At 44.1% G+C, this 16,787-nt stretch overlaps 1 protein-coding gene across 1 annotated transcript in view; it reads left to right on the top strand.

Moving 5' to 3' along the window:
- The window catches only part of LOXL2 (lysyl oxidase like 2), a 63,593-nt gene that overhangs the window by 22,533 nt on the left and 24,273 nt on the right, over positions 1-16,787 (top strand). Inside the window, exons 7-9 of the mRNA XM_082253159.1 lie at positions 2,410-2,577; positions 5,585-5,750; positions 6,679-6,922. Of these exons, the coding sequence (XP_082109285.1) occupies positions 2,410-2,577; positions 5,585-5,750; positions 6,679-6,922 (578 nt within the window). The remainder of the gene's footprint in view (positions 1-2,409; positions 2,578-5,584; positions 5,751-6,678; positions 6,923-16,787) is intronic.

Here is a 16,787-nt window from a genome sequence, read left to right as displayed (position 1 = left end):
GTGATTGCTCAGTTCTTGGTCTTAGAGCCAACGTGGGACAGCTGCAGAATAGAGGTAAATATGAAGGTTTGATTTTTCAGAACCCCAAACCTCCCCTTTAATCTCCTCAGTGGGGACATAAACAGCAAACAAAATCTAATAGCAGTCCAATCCAGCCAGCACCTTACTCTTCTTGCTCTGTTGAGGGGTACACAGATAATAATGACTTTGTATTATAACTCATCAAAAAAATAGCAAGCACTTCAAAAGGAGGCCTGGCCTGGCACCAAAACTTCAGTGGATATGCTTTTCGGTACTTCATTCCTCGGCACTTTATAATGGAACCTCAATAACATTTTAGCTTCATTTTGGCATGCTGGCTTTTTCTTTGATCAGCAAAAAAAATCTGACAGAGGTCCCAAGCAGTGGCGTACCAATAGGGGGGGGGCGGGGGGGCGGTCCGCCCCGGGTGCCACACATTAGGGGGGTGTCAGGGAAGACCAGGGTGACACCCGGGGACGGCCGCCAAACTGCTTCCGCCGCGGATGAGGAGGAACTGTTTAAAGCAGAGAGGATGAGAGAGACTCACTGTCACTCCCGAGCCCTGAATACACAGCGGTCGGCGCCTCGGCGGGAACTGCAGAAGTTACTGTGCTGGTTAATGAGAATGCGATTGGTTGCTAGGACCGCCTATCAACCAGTCACCTGCTCTTTAACTAGCACAGTAACTTCTGCAGTTCCCGCCGAGGCGCCGACCGCTGTGTATTCAGGGCTCGGGAGTGACAGTGAGTCTCTCTCATCCTCTCTGCTTTAAACAGTTCCTCCTCCTCCGCTCTACTCCTAAAAAGGTAGGGGGGGGGGGCGCTTTGTATTGTAAAGGGTGGAATAAGAGTCTTTAGTGAGCTTCAGGTGAATAGGCTTAGAAGTATGATCCACTTTGGCTGGCTGAGTTGTGCTCTCACCACGAATCTAGCAAGAAATGTTGGTGTAACAGTTGTTGGAAAGAAAGTGTACCGGGCTAGAGGGGCAGAAGCAGGAGATTTATGTAGAAATAGGTAGAGAACCCCACAGATCAGTGAGATGCTCTTTTTGTGTGATTCATCCACTAAATAGTGCAGTAAATGGGAGAGAAAAGTGGTCTGATCTTTTCTAGGAGTGTAGTAGGAATATACAGTGACCTTGCATTCAAACAAATGGCCGATCAAAATAAGGTATTGTCCCTCAGGGTCATTGATCTCTGCCAGGAGGAAAAAATGGATTGATCAGTAAAATGCCACAAGAATACCTCTGTGTTTCGGCTGAGGCCATGTAGGGTTATTTTGAGGGGGGGTGTGGCTTTGTATTGTAAAGGGGTTATTTGCGGGGGGGCTTTGTATTGTAAAGGGGTTCTTTTTTTGGGGGGGTGGCTTTGTATTGTATAGGGGTTCTATGAGGGGGCTTTGTATTGTATAGGGGTTCTATGAGGGGATTTATTGTAGAGGGGTTCTATTGGTGGGGGCTTTGTATTGTAAAGGGGTTATATTGGGGGACTGTGTAATGTAAAGGGTTGTATGGGGGATAGGACTGTGTAATGTAATGGGTTCTATTGGGGGGGGGGTGTAATGTAAAGGGTTCCATGGGGGGGGTGGGAGCTGTGTAATGTAAAGGGGTCCAGGGGGGGATGGGGGCTGTGTAATGTAAAGGGGTCCAGGGGTAAGGGGGCTGTGTAATATAAAGGGGTCCAGGGGTAAGGGGGCTGTATAATGTAAAGGGGTCCAGGGGTAAGGGGGCTGTGTAATGTAAAGGGGTCCAGGGCTACGGGGGCTGTGTAATGTAAAGGGGTCCAGGGGTAAGGGGGCTGTGTAATGTAAAGGAGTCCAGGGGTACGGGGGCTGTGTAATGTAAAGGGGTCCAGGGGTACGGGGGCTGTGTAATGTAAAGGGGTCCAGGAGTACGGGGGCTGTGTAATGTAAAGGTGTCCAGGGGTAAGGGGGCTGTGTAATGTAAAGGGGTCCAGGGGTACGGGGGCTGTGTAATGTAAAGGGGTCCAGGGGTACGGGGGCTGTGTAATGTAAAGGTGTCCAGGGGTAAGGGGGCTGTGTAATGTAAAGGGGTCCAGGGGTACGGGGGCTGTGTAATGTAAAGGTGTCCAGGGGTAAGGGGGCTGTGTAATGTAAAAGGGGGTCTTCATACATTTTACACGTGACACGTCAATGGGCAGTTCGTCGCCTGGGGGGGGGGGGGGGTGCCAGATATAGGATCCGCCCCGGGTGCCAAATGCTCTAGGTACGCCCCTGGTCCCAAGCCTTCCCTACTCTATCCAAAGCTTAAAAAAAAAGTTGGTGCTTTACGTATACAGCTCCATACTATATTGACAACTTAGAGGGTAAACTGAGCATGCAACTGCTGTTGGAAGTACTTCCTTACCTGCGTTGTCCTGTTTATATACAGGTTCGTCTGAATGGCGGACGTAACCCCACAGAAGGAAGAGTGGAAGTTCTAATGGAGAATAATGGCACCCTGCGCTGGGGCACTGTTTGCAGTGAGGGCTGGGGCACAATGGAAGCCATGATTGTCTGCCGCCAGCTAGGACTAGGATTTGCCAGCCATGCTTTCCAGGTAAGGAGTAGATGTTACCAAAACAGCTGTCCTGTTCTGCATACTGGATCACCATACATTGTCTACTTTGTGAAAATGGATATACAGTTTAGTGTGTGTAAGATTCTCTTTAAGAAAATCCTCCATCAGGTTTGGCTTGGCTGGTGACATAAGGAAGCAGGATAACATGTCTTGCTCTGGAGTCCTTACAGGAATGTTCCCTGGCTTCATTCCACAGTGTGGAGACCAGACATTGTTCCATGCACAGCAGCTGTAAGCAGATCATTTAATGTTGTGCAACATGTAGGATCAGCAATGGCAAAGCCCCTGGGGGTGGCAATTTATAATGTCTGTAATAAAATAGATGTTCTCGATCAGACCCCTCGGATTCATAAACCAGAGATGCACATAAATATAAGTAAAAGAGAAATGACCAGAATTTTCTCTAAAGCTTATATTAGCCCAGGCAGTACTGGATATCTTTTCCTGTATCCCATGGAATGGTATGTAATAACACAATGCAAAGAGCAGTGTTGAAGTAAAGTTGCATCTTGTTAAAATAGCTGCTGAGTGTTAAGGTTAACTCGTCATTTGAAGGCATTTTACAGTAGATGTAAACACTATATGGATGACATTTACTCTGCTATCAAACAATTGCAATTTTTCCCGCATAAAATGTATATTAATAATTTGGACTTTTTCATCTTTTTTTTCATCTCAATGCTACTGATGCAGGCTTTCTCCTGTAGCCTGATGTGTACGAAAAAGACCTGGCTCCCAATTTCTGCTCTAATTCATCCCAAAGGTGTTCTATCGGGTTGAGGCAGGCCAGTCAAGTTCACCCCAAACTCGCTCATTCTGGTCTTTATGAACCTTGTTTGTGCGCTGGTGCACAGTCATGTCGGAACAGTAAGGGGCCACCCCCAAACCGTTCCCATGAAATTGTCCAAAATGTCTTGGTATGGTGACGTCTTGAGAGTTCCCTTCACTGGAACTAAGGGGCCAAGCCCAACCCCTGAAACTCTACCCCACACCATAATCCCCTCTCCACCAAATGATTTGGACCAGTGCAGAAAGCAAGGTCCATAAAATTATGGGTGAGTGAGTTTGGGGTGGGGGAACTGGCCTGTACAAAGTCCTGACCTCAACCGGATAGAACACCTTTGGGTTGAATTAGAGAGGAGACTGCGAGCCAGGCCTGCTCGTCCAACATCAGAGCCTGACCTCACAAATGCACTCCTGGAAGAATGGTCAAACATTCCCATAGACACACTCCTAAACCTTGTAGACAGCCTTCCCAGAAGAGTTGAAGCTGTTATACCTGCAAAGGGTGGGCCAACTTAATATTGAACCCCACGGATAAAGTTCATGTGCATGTAAAGTCAGGCGTCCCAATACTTTTGGTAAAATAGTGTATGTTTTGTTGGCTTCATTCTATATGTTCTTCATACCATGTAACAGCCTGCTGGAAAGGCATGGAAGGACATGTAGTTCTGAAACATGTGGAGACCCAGAGGTCAGCTATCTGTGCCTACAGGGCTGGAAAAAGCCATAGTGAACACATTCTAAACGTTGGTTACGTATGTTACGCTTATACCTACAGGCCAGACTGTGAATGGAAAGTATGTTGCTTTGCTGGGTATGATATTTACTGTCCAGAATGGTGTTGTCATCTGTGCTCAGAGGTGTAACTAGGAATGTCTGTACTCAACACAGAAACCATGAGAACCCATCTTAATGGTTAGCTCGATGCATAGAAATCTCTGCCACTTTTCATGATGTTTTCCTTCTTTTTTCACCACACCATCCTGACGGTGGTCTATAAAGCACCACTGTTTGCAATAATAATATTCAACAAAGAAGTCTGTGTGAGCTGTTTACTAGTATCTCACCTAGGGGAAGGATAATAAATAACTCATCTAGGCTTAATGTGTGAAATGGCAAGTTGCTCACAGAAACCAACCAGGTGTTTGCGGTGAAAGACCAATCTGCACTAGAAAAATGACTACTAAGTTCTGATTGGCTGCTCTGGGCAACACAGTCTGTTTACTTTTCTCTAGGTTATATAAATCAGTACAATGGAGAACTTCATCAAGCAAGAACACTTTACAATTTACATCCTTTCATTTGTCCCTGAATGCGTAGGGCTCTAAACATGAGTACCACTTGTACAGCGTTCAGCCCTGTCCAACTGCTGCCCTTCCATAGACTTTGACAGGCTGCAGGCAGCAGGGTTAGATGCTGCGCCTTTGCCTCCCAGGGGCACAAAAATGTCAGGATGTACAGACAGCAGTCAGTTGTCCCTGTGTGCAAGGGGCCTTAAAGTGACTTAGGAGACACAGCCTACAAGCTGGGGACTTATCCTATAAAACGAAAGACCAGTGTGCTCAGTGGGTCAGAAAAAAAGAACCTGTACTATAGAATCATGTGACAAGAGACAGTAGCCCTATTTAGAAGCCTTATGAGAAGCTTGCTGAATCTGGCTGCATTGGATGCGAAGGGAGGTGTTCACTAGTCTTTACTTTCCGTCCTTGAGTGACAACGTTACTCTTCCATAGTACAGTATGGTGAGCAGCATTGTCACCCAGTAACAGGTAGTCTGTTATTGGCAGGATTTAGGGGAAAACATTAAGGAAAAAATCCTGAAAAGAGAAAACTAATGAGTCTACCTCATCTAAGGACTAGTAAGCCACAATATATATTACATCATTGGTTTTGGATTGAGATGTGTTTAAGCATACATGCTGTGTTTTCTGGATAATGTCTGCTTTTCACAGAATGATATTAGTTATTAGAGTTGCCCTTTAATGTTGTGCTGTATATAGCAGAGAGGTGGCCAGCAGCAATAAAGCTGTTTTTTTGTGCAAGTGTGAAGATAAAACATGCTGTGAGCAATATCCTTACAGTTCCTATAATCCATATTCATAGAAGAGAGTGGACATTAGGCCTGATATCTGTGATAAGATCTTAGTGTAGTATCCATAATTTTGGTATTCGCAGAGCATTGAGAATTGTATTCCGTCCACAGGAAACCTGGTACTGGCAGGGTGATGTCACGGCTGATGATGTCGTTATGAGTGGAGTGAAGTGCTCAGGCACAGAGATGTCCCTGTCACACTGCAGACATGACGGGCCCCATATCAACTGCCCTAAAGGAGGTGGACGATTCGCTGCTGGAGTGTCTTGTGCAGAGAGTGAGTTCTTTATACCCCATATCAAGGTTTACTACAATATTCCGAGCTGCTTATACCAGGAGTGTGAATTGTCAAGATTCTGTCCCCACTTCCTGCCCCCTACTGTCACTTACACACTTTTCCCACTACTTGCAGGAGCTGGGGCAGCACACTGATGAGGAGGTGGATCTTAGTGACACCTAAAGTGACGATAAAGCTTTTCCAAATAATATATTTTCAATAAGAAAAAGTACATATTTATTTCCATAATTGTAAAAATATGTCTGTGAGTTCCCCTTACAGTTACTACCTAAACGTTGTCCATGGCTACCCAGGTGAATTGTTGGTGTTTGACATTGTTAGAGATTATAATCTAGTATTTTCAATCAGACAGACGTTATCGGAGATCCTGTGTATAAAAAAAATGGACTAGGGGAAGGTGTTTAAAACAGTAACTAAGATAAATTGTAATTAAATCTTTTACGTTTAGGTCAACAAAAACATTACAAAAGATATATGTCCTCTTTAAAATTTTACATAATATATAATAAGCTGACCTGGATTTGTCTGTTTAGCTAATTAAAAGGGAGGGTTGTCTGGAAAACATTTTTACAGTATATGGAGGTACAGGTAGTAAAGGTGCACATGTTGGGGGTGTTTCAGATAAGCTGACCCTCCCTCACCTTGGTAGACATTGGCTTTTATAAAGGGATACCTAGTTTCATAAATCTAAGAAACACTCTAATGACACTATCATAAATAATTAATTGGAAAAACACATCTGAGCTGCCCCAGAGTATTGCTCACCCTAGGGATTTGACTAGATTGCCTTAATGGTGAATTGAGCCGAGTTCCCTTCCGACGTTTTAGTTATATATCATGATGTTTCTTTGTATTAAAGGAGCCCTGGCAACAATAATATATACCTGACTCTCTTTCTCCCTGGCAGCTGCCCCTGATCTTGTCCTCAATGCCCCTCTGGTTGAGCAGACCACATACTTAGAGGATAGACCCATGTTTATGCTTCAATGTGCCCATGAAGAGCGTTGCCTCGCCTCCTCAGCTGACCGTGCCAGTTTTACGACTGGATACCGTCGCCTTCTACGCTTCAGCTCCCAGATACATAACAATGGACAAGCTGACTTCCGACCTAAGACTGGGCGCCATGCCTGGGTATGGCATGAATGCCACCGGTAAGTGATTAATCAAAGCCCACAATAATACTAATGCACTGTGTTAATTAAAGGAGGACCTGTAACAAAAGTGGCTTATGTATTACAATCCCTGATCACTTTTATAGTGGCAATACATGTAAGGGTCAGTAATTTAATGTAATATGTATAAAGACAAAAGCAGAGGCGCCTCTTAAGTAAAAACTGTATGGCATTTATTAAGACAAAGTATAAAAACACTCACATCTTGGTAAGTGAAGGTAGGCACATCAGGGAATCCTGTGATGGTGAGTCTCTGTGCTTGCTGGTTAATTTCTGTGTGCCTTGCTCTGCCTCTTCTCCTGTGGACGCCAATCGTCGGCTCTGTGTGTCGACTGGAACAGGACGGAGGGCTTGAACGCACGTGGACTGCAGCGGTGGGCGCTTGATGTCACCAGAAATGACCGCAACGCTTTTCAGAACATGCGCTCTGATGATGTTAGTGACAGGTGCGCTCCTTTCTCAAGCTTGTAATAAGTATGACCACCCTTAAGGCAGAAGAGCACTGTAATCACAACCTCATCACTTGTTATACCCTACTATCCTTACAGTACCCTTTAACACCCCCTTTTCCCTCGCCTTCACAGAACTAATTGCCAAGTTAGTTTAAAAAATCATAATCTGAAGCCTTTTTTACATATCCAAATCGGTGTTTCACATGACACTTCAGGTATGGAGTCTTCTCTCTTCTGGACTGCAAAGTGGAAGGGTACTTCTTTGATTGCCTATGTTGCATATTGGCTGTTCATTGGCAGGGTTCTCACATGCTCCAGAAGACAACAGTGGTGTGATGTTGTTACAATCAGGGAACCAGTAATCATCCTGCACAGACTGCTCATTTATGGATCACTGGTCTCCACTCCAAATAGAAGCACCAGTGATGGACACATGAAGGCAGAATGGTTGGGAGGAAGGAGGTTAACTTTGCTCAGAGCTGGGCTTTGAAGTGAACTTGCCAAGGTAAAGCACAGTTTCACTTTAAAAGTAACATATCCTGACAGGTTTTATTTCATGTGTGTACTGCGTGCCCTAAGTATAAAACAAAGCAAACAAACAGCAGGGGTGCTAGGGTCACATAATGAATGATGGTTTATGAGAAAATCCACAACATGCAGTGCACTACTTATATGAACGTATATGAGGAATACACAAAACTAAGTCATTCAGGAGCGCCACATTTTATCTCCAAGGTCACAAGAACGCCAGGCATAGCAGTAAAAAACACTGTTTATTTATCCAAATATCAATATATTGCACATAAAAATGTTAAAAGAAATATTGCCAGCTTGCCAAACTGGAACAAAGCAGTCACATACCCTCATACAGTGGAGTTGGACCCAGTCTCATGGTATAAGGAACAAATCCTGGATGTCACCTCTGAGACTGCTGATGAGCAGAGGGAATTCTGGTGTCTGCCGTGGCTTGGACCACAGCTAACTGTGGACCGGAAATAATGCGGGTGGTGACACGGATGTGACATCACAAGCTGGAAGAAACACTGCAGGGAAAGGAAAAGGGAAAGCTTCTGGAAGGGCAAACTTGTTTAGCTTTGTTCTGATTTGGCAAGCTGGCAATACTTCCTTTAACTTTTTTATGTGCAATATGTTGACGATAACATTTGGAAAAATAAACTGTGTTTTTTACTGCTATGCCTGGCGTACTTGTGACCTTGAAGATAACATGTGGAGTCCCTGAATAACTTTGTTTTGAAGATATAAAAGGAGCATTTGAAGATGGCCTTTATGGTCTCAAACCTTGTGAAGCTATTTATATTAGATCTTCCTGGGCCTTGCAGCATCTGGGAGCTAACAAGTTATGTGCCTATGAGTGCTACTAAATTTAGATGTACATACGCCTTATATTTTTTGTGTTGAGTTTCAATGGTTTTGTATATTTTTTGTTGTTGTATGGATGTCTTACATGAATGGTCGAGAACTTGGCAAAGGCGCAGTCAGCTCAGGTGACAAAATATCAGAGGATGTTTACAGCTTTGCCCCCTTCCCTTCTGCATGCCTTGGCACAAGTCAGGCATTCACTTACATGCAGCCAAATACTTCTCCGCAATCATCGTCAGAAATGAGCACTCATACTTGGCAGCATTTTTACATCCAAAACTAGTTCGGCCATATGGGGAGAGGGGGGTTTGGGGGGCATGCTCAGCCAGTCACTTTTATCTTCAGCACATGCTCTAGCCATGGAAATGTTTCCTTGACAGTATCCAACCCTCAGCACACAGATTAGGTTATGTCCTCCACTTTTATGTCTTCTTGTAGTTCTGCTGTCACAGTTTTTAGGGAAACTATAGTCTTTTTATTAGCTATACTATTAAAAGAGAATAGCTTAAATCAAATATGTTTATTAGTTTATATCAAATCCTTGTTTTTATGGGCAACCCCTAAAGTCAATGTCAAGACAAAAAAAAACGCAGGAAGTACATCTCTGCAATACAGGCATATTTCTTTATATTGTATCCCCTCTTAAAGAATCTGCAATTACAGAAAATTACATCTTGCTCTGCCAGAAATACACTTTGCTCTTAAAATTATTCTAAAGGTTGAAGGCTTTTTACCTTCATGCATTTTATGGGTCTCTGCCTCCTCATTTGGCCTAAAGACAGCAGTGACAGCCATTGGCACTCGCTGCAGTCAATCACAGCCAGTAAGGAGGGAGCAGGGGTAGGGCCGAGCCCCATTCTGTGTATTTTATAAACACACAGAGCAGGGCTCGGGAACAAGCACACACTAGTGACCCCTAGCAAGCTGCTTGCTATGGGGGAACTCAGAGATGAGGAGGAGCCAGCAGTGTTGGTAGGGGACCTGAGAAGAGGAGGATCGGGGCTGCTCTGTGCAATGGTTTTGTAAAAGATGTTATTTTTTTATTTTTTATTTTACCTATAAGTCCTGTTGTAGACTGACAGTACACAGAATGTTTGTGGACTGAGTGGTATCATCCCTCCCTGCCCAGTTGTCTTTTGCTAAACTAGTCAAACCCTCCCACTCTCTTCATCTCTGCAATATTAAGTCTACTTATTCATAGTCCAAAAATAACATCTAGGGCTTATTAGTCTCATTAAAATAACTCAGGAAATGTCCAGGGGACTAAGAACAGCTATGACAAGATCAAAAAGAATTTTTTTGCACTTATCAGACAGCTATAACAAAACACTAACCTTATTTAACAGATCAAAAGGGAGCAAATAAGAGAAGTTCATTTTTGGGGTTTACATACATTTCAATTTTACAGGGCAGTTGAACGAGTCAGCAAACTGCAGCCACTTTCAGGTAGAAGCATTGGCTGGGTTCATAAACGGCGACATTCTCCTTGGGAAAGCATTGATCCACAATGTCTATGGAGAGGATAGAGGAGAAGACATAAACAATCCATATTTAGTCATTGTTTTGGAGGAACCATAGACACAGTGTTGAATATCAGAGGGTATGGTCCACTCCAAACGGGTAGGGACAGTAACTGAAGTGAATGCTGTAGTGAAAGTGGATGGCGCTGCGATCCAAAATCTCCACAAGCAAAGAGCATCAGCAACTCAGCTTGCAGTCATTTTTTTAGCCATAAAAAAAAAAAAAAAGCAGCAGCATTTTGGAGCATAAAATAACCCCTTTATCAGGCAACTGTCTACATGAAGAGGCTGTTATGTACTCAAAAATGTTCCTGTTATTTTTACCTTTGTGATAAATAAATGATTCTAAACTGAGCTGGTGATGTGCTGGGACCTCTTTACTTCTACATTAATTCCATATATCTCTTTGGCACCTCTGACTGTGAGAACCTCACATGCTTGCATAAAAATAATGGAATATTATTTCAATTTGATTTTTTGCAGTTTTACCTTTAAATTATTAATGCCACTTAAAAGAATGAAGTTATATTTTAAAACTTATTTCATTACATCTTAACCTGGGTCTAAAAGTCTCCCTGGCATCTCTCCCTTCTTCCTTCCTGCTGCTGTGAAGCCAGCAGTTCCTTACCATTAATGTTATTTACTGCTGATCAGATTTAGATTTTCTATGCTAAAAGTAGAACTAATAAACACATGGGAGTGAAAACAAGCAACAAATATAGCAGAGAGTCATTGCCAGTCCAAGAAGCCGAGTACACCGCACCTCCTAATTATACATGCCAGGGACAGAGTGCCAGGCTGGAGTCGAGGAATGCAGAATGAGAAGAAAGACATGCCTGTTTCTTGGCATTTGGACCGGGAACTGGGTGGGGTGGCTACATAGCTTTGGTTAATTCAAAGTGAAGCCACGGCCCTGAAGCTGGGGGAGTTGGGGGGTGGAGTCTTTGTGATCAGGCCTGGAAAACATGGTGGGGTAGATAACCTGGGATAGGAAGACACGTACAAGATATTGGGTGGAGGGGAAATGGGTTCAGCTGGGGATCATGTGAAGCTATGTGCAGGTGTCAGTGCTGGAAGGTATTTAGCAGCTGATAAGAATCTTAGCAATATTTTCTTCTCTTAAAAGCTTGTTTGATCTTAACAGGAAGAAAGGCAAGAAATAATAAAGGCTCCCCCAAAAATACAAACTTTACCTAAACTTGCTGTCTATAACCTTTTATCCGGGCCTACTTTTGGATTTTACATGCGCAGGTTATGAATACCGATGTTTGTATCGGTTTTGGCTACAAAAGCCATTCATGAAGCACTGAATCCTTGTAAATACTATTTGTATTAAATAAACACAGCTGTGGAGACCCGGACCATATAGAATAGATGCTGTTAGCAAGCCTATAGCTCCCGGGGGCCACAGTTGTGGCCCTAATTCAAGAATGTTTGATTCTTGCTCCTCATATTGCTCTAATGGAACCATCATCATGATATGATTAGTTGTTAGCTAAAAAAATATATTTTTTTCACAAGTTTGGTAGATTTGATTCAGAATAAGGAAACGTTGGCACGTTTTAGCTATTAATTCAAGCTGGTAATGTATTGTTAATTAAAGCCATTTTGGTGATAAAAAAAAAAGCACAACCGCTAATTGGTTCTTCTTTCCCTGACTTGAGTTTTACTCAATATATACTTTTAAATATGTTTATACAAAGGGTATGTATACACCTACAGAGTGGCCAGAAAACTAGAATCCATGTCTATGTAGCAGAGGATAGCCCACTATTTAATTTGCATATATGAAGCTCTATGTACAGAGACATGCATCCATCCATTTCCACACATACTTTGCATGTGAACAAATTAGTGGGAATGGGCTTAAAGTGGTTGTAAACCTCTGACATGAACAAAGCATAGCCCTCTATAGTGTGTACTTGTCTCAATTAAGAGCACTAAGTGTCATTTCTGTCTTCCCTCCAATCAGCTGTCAGAGTCCTCCTCACCAAGCTCTGCAGAGTGTAACTTCAGCTCTCTGCCCTCTTATTTTCTGAACTCTCAGACAAGCATTAAAATTCAGCACTTTGAACGGATGTAGAGCAGAGAGGGCTACAGATAAACAGGTACAACGTATGTAGGAGAGTTTGTTTAATCTCTGTGTATCAGTCACTTCTCTAGGTATATATAAGGGTTTACAACCACTTTAATGTTTACTTTCCAGCTCTCAAAACAGGCAATCTTATCTGGTACAGAAAGTGAGTTTTGAGTACCAATCTCAGAGGAATGCAGTTGGGAAGATTTGTGAATTTTGTCACACTGAAAGGCAATGGAAACAAGAACAATGCAATGCATTTCATACTGATTTATAAATTCCCAATAAGCCAGTATCTTATGGTAAATCTGGCTCATTATTTTTATCTGTGCTGCCTTAGACTGCAACAAAATTGATCATCTAATTGAAATAACGTCTATAGTTAAGGAATGAGGGAGATATTACTTGACTGGGGCCTGGGAAGAGATTTTCCAGTCCACAATACAACAAATACCCTACAGTGCACTAGTAGCAATATTAACCACTTGCCGACCGCCCCACGCAGATTTACTGCAGGAGGGCAGCTCAGCTGTGCATAATCACATAGATCTACGTGATTATGTGCACGAGGTCTCTCTGTGATTAGACACAGGGGGAGCCAGACCGCCATCTTCGGGGAAACTGACAAGAGAGCGGCCTGCCTCTGCAAACAAAGCAGGCGGCTCTTCTGTCAGACAGGCACAGTGAGATTGTGTGTCTCAGCTAAGCTGAAACACCGATCTTTGTGTGCCTTTCCCAGAGCCCTCCCCCCCACCGTTAGCTAGCACATTTAGGCTTACACTTGACCCCTTGATCACCCCCACCCTAGTCTGATAAATCTCTGGGATGAACTTGGGGTCAGCATTAACTCTGGGATATTACAGGGTCCTTGAAGAGTTATTGGCCTGATTTATGGCAGTTGTTAACAAGGCCAAAGGTAGTCCAACATGATACAGTTTTCCTGCCGATTAACATTTTTGGAGAAAGAACCAAGGTTTGTATTACAGTAATTGTCCTCCAGTAGACTGCAACCTGTGCAGAGATTTGTAGGTCCTTGCTAGCTGAAAACTGTTGGATTCCTTATCTCCCCTTTATTTTTATTGGTGTCTGTATTTGTGGTAGGTTGTGTGTTCTCAATTAACAGTGTGTTTGTCATGGAGCTGCACATCCCTTCTGGCCCTACTCTGACTGGATCCCTTTAATACAGGGGATATTATTAGTGCACTCCCTGTCCTCGGGCTTAGGGTTACAGACATTTTAGAGTTTTGTAGGATTTATAGGCAATACCTGTGATTTAGCTGGTTAATGATTGTAATTATTTTTCCTTGAAGTGGAATAAAATACAGAGCATTTTCATAATTCAGTCTGATCAGTAGGCACCTATCCAACTGGTGAAGGATGAGCAATCCCAGCACTCCCCACTAGCAACAGCTTAACTGAGATTTTATTCAGTATAAACTGTATTTTTTAAACCTCAACTATCTGCTCACTGAAGGAGCATTATAATTTCTCAGTATGATCTACACAGCAATGGAGGCCATAAATAAAAATTGTATCTGATAAAAAAAAAAAAACTGTAATGTTAGACTGCATGCCCTATGCCCCTGTACTCGAAGGGAGGGGAGGCCCTGGGGTTTTTTGAGCATAGGGACTAGGATAGAATGACATCAGAGGCTCAGGAGACAAAAAGAGTAGGGATCAGAATGCCTACATATTTGGCAAGTGTATGGTTAAAGCGCAGATTCTAAGGAGCACCCGATATTCACCAGAGCACCGTGCAAAGGTTGATGCAGTTTGCTGCAGGACAGTTCCCAGTTTGTGGCCCTCAAACCCACCTGTGCAGGCTACAGCTGACCAAATACTGCAATGACTTAAAGTCAATAGGATGTACTAGAGCAAGGGCAAAAAAACTTCAGAAGGGACCTTAAGATGGATACTCCTCTCAGCCAACCAGATATTGTATCCAGACTTAAAAAATAGGTTATCTTGCTGATGTACAGTAGATCAGCAAATTTTTGTGCCTAACTCAGATTGAAAAATTGGTTCTGAGCTTATATCTTATTATGCCAAGGCTGAAAGCTGAATACTTAACGGAAAAAGATGTAAAAAAAACACTGCAATGGGTTACAGATATGATTCTGCATTGAAAGACTGGATAACTTGACCGACTTATACAGTATGATAGCTATTGGATAATGTATGTGCAAGTTGAATGCATGCATTGAGCTACAAGAGATCAATTGGTGGTCAGAACAAACAGCTCAAAGTCTGCATTCTCCATAGATTTATCCAAGCTCCTTGGTAATTTATAGGATTAACATTTAATTTCCTGGCAGGATACCGTTTTTCATGCTATCCCTATCTGTACCTGAGCCTCCTTCTTGGCCTGTATAGCTTTTCTGCATGTTTTTTTTTTTTTTTTTATCCACTTTTCTTTTTTTTTTACAATACAAAAGGTTCCTTTATTGAATAAAGTGGAAAGACACATGTACAAATATAACAAATACAGAACAGGTCAACAGGAAATACAGTATCGAGCAAATAATTCACAGCAACCCAAGACATTCGTGTAGGAGAGATAAACATTCAGCCCTCCCTCCACACCTCCAGCCGGGAACACCCCATGCAGAACCAGGGCCGGTCACCGCACCTAACTCATAGGTGCCATCCAAGGTTGCCAGACCCTGTCAAACTTCTTAGGACAGTTTCGCAACATATAGGTTAACTTATACAGCGGTAGGACAGCATCAATGGAGCGTTCCCAGGAGATTACCGAGGGGGGGGGGAAGGGGCAATCCATTTCAAAATTATTTCCCTCTTAGCATAGTACAACAGGTAACCAATGAGCAGTTTTGTGGGTCTAGGCCTCTGATCATCATCCACCATACCCAGTAGGGCCAGCGCCGGTGAGAGCTGGAGAGTCAGGCCCAGTCTGTGATTAATAACATCAAAAACCTGCACCCAGTATTGCGCTATCACTGGGCATTCCCAAAACATATGCAAGAAAGTCCCTTCCGAGGTCAGACAGCGCGGGCAATTCGGAGATCTCTGGGGGAAGATCCTATGTAATCTCTGGGGGTTATAATAGATTCTGTGCAAGAATTTGGTCTGAATCAGTCTGTCCCTGGCAGATATCATTAATTTAGTACCAGCCTCAAAGCAATCCTCCCATTCCTCCCTATCCAGGTCAGCGATATCCCCCTTCCAAAGGTCCCAGAGCTTGTCCATACGTGGAGAGTGAGTGCACTGCAGCGTAAGGTAAAGGGATGAGAGCGGCTTGGTTACCACCTCATGAGCCAATAATTCCTCAACCGGGTCCATCTCCAAGGTCAAACCCTCAGGAAACTGAGCCCGGAGAGCATGCCGCAGCTGGTGGTACCGAAAATACATCCATCTCGGCAGACCCCGTGTCCGACGGAGATCAGCAAAAGGAAGGACGGAACCCGCCGGGCACACATCCCGGAGAGTCCGCACCTCATACCTAGCCCATAACTGAGGGTCTTGCAGGGACCATAAATGTTGCAGGTTGGGGTTCCCCCACAAAGGGCACACGGGGGACCACTTGGTAGAGCTCAGAAAGCGCCGACGCGCTGCCACCCACACCCAGAGTAACCCTAGTGGGCAGGAGAGCCGGCGGGCAAGCCCGCAGCCCTCTGTACACCAAATTGCTAAGGCCCTGTAGGGAGCCGATCAGAGCCGCCTCCAAGCAAACAGCCGCATTTCCTCTCGATTGCGCATACCACCAGCCTACAGTAACCAGCACCGCCGCCCAGTAATAAGTCCGGTAATCAGGCATGGCCAAACCACCACAGCTAGTGGGAAGGCACAGGGTAGTCTTTGCCAAGCGGGGAGATCTCCCAGCCCAAACAAAGGAGCTCACAAGCCCATCAATGAGTTTAAAAAAAGAAAGAGGCAGCCAGCTCGGACAATTCCTGAAAAAATACAGAAATTTGGGTAAAAATATCATTTTGAGCAGGTTGATTCTTCCCATGAGGTTAAGCGGAAGAGAGGCCCACAGCGCACAGCGCTCCCGAAGATGGGTGACAAGGTTCAACGTTCTATAGGTGGCCGGGTCCCTACGCACCTCCACACCCAGATAGCGGAATTGATCCACCCACCGCAGAGGGGTCACAGCAGCACCCGCCCTGGTCCCCCCGTCCAGGGGAAACAGGAACGACTTGGACCAGTTGATCCTAATACCAGAAAAGCGACCAAACTCGTCGAAGATCTCCAGGGCAGCCCTCAAGGAGGAGTCAGCATCCTGCAGGTATAGAAGAGCGTCATCTGCATACAAAGATATTTTCTCCTCCAGGGGGCCCACCCGCAAACCCACAACGGAAGGCGAGCTCCGGATCAAAATGGCTAGGGGTTCCAGTGCTAACGCAAATAAGGAGGGCGAAAGCGGGCAGCCCTGCCGAGTACCCCGCCGCAGTGGG

The sequence above is a fragment of the Pelophylax lessonae genome (genome assembly GCF_965119305.1).
Source record: "Pelophylax lessonae genome assembly, chromosome: 4".
NCBI lineage: Eukaryota > Metazoa > Chordata > Amphibia > Anura > Ranidae > Pelophylax > Pelophylax lessonae.
This window is presented reverse-complemented; position numbering and strand designations above follow the sequence as displayed.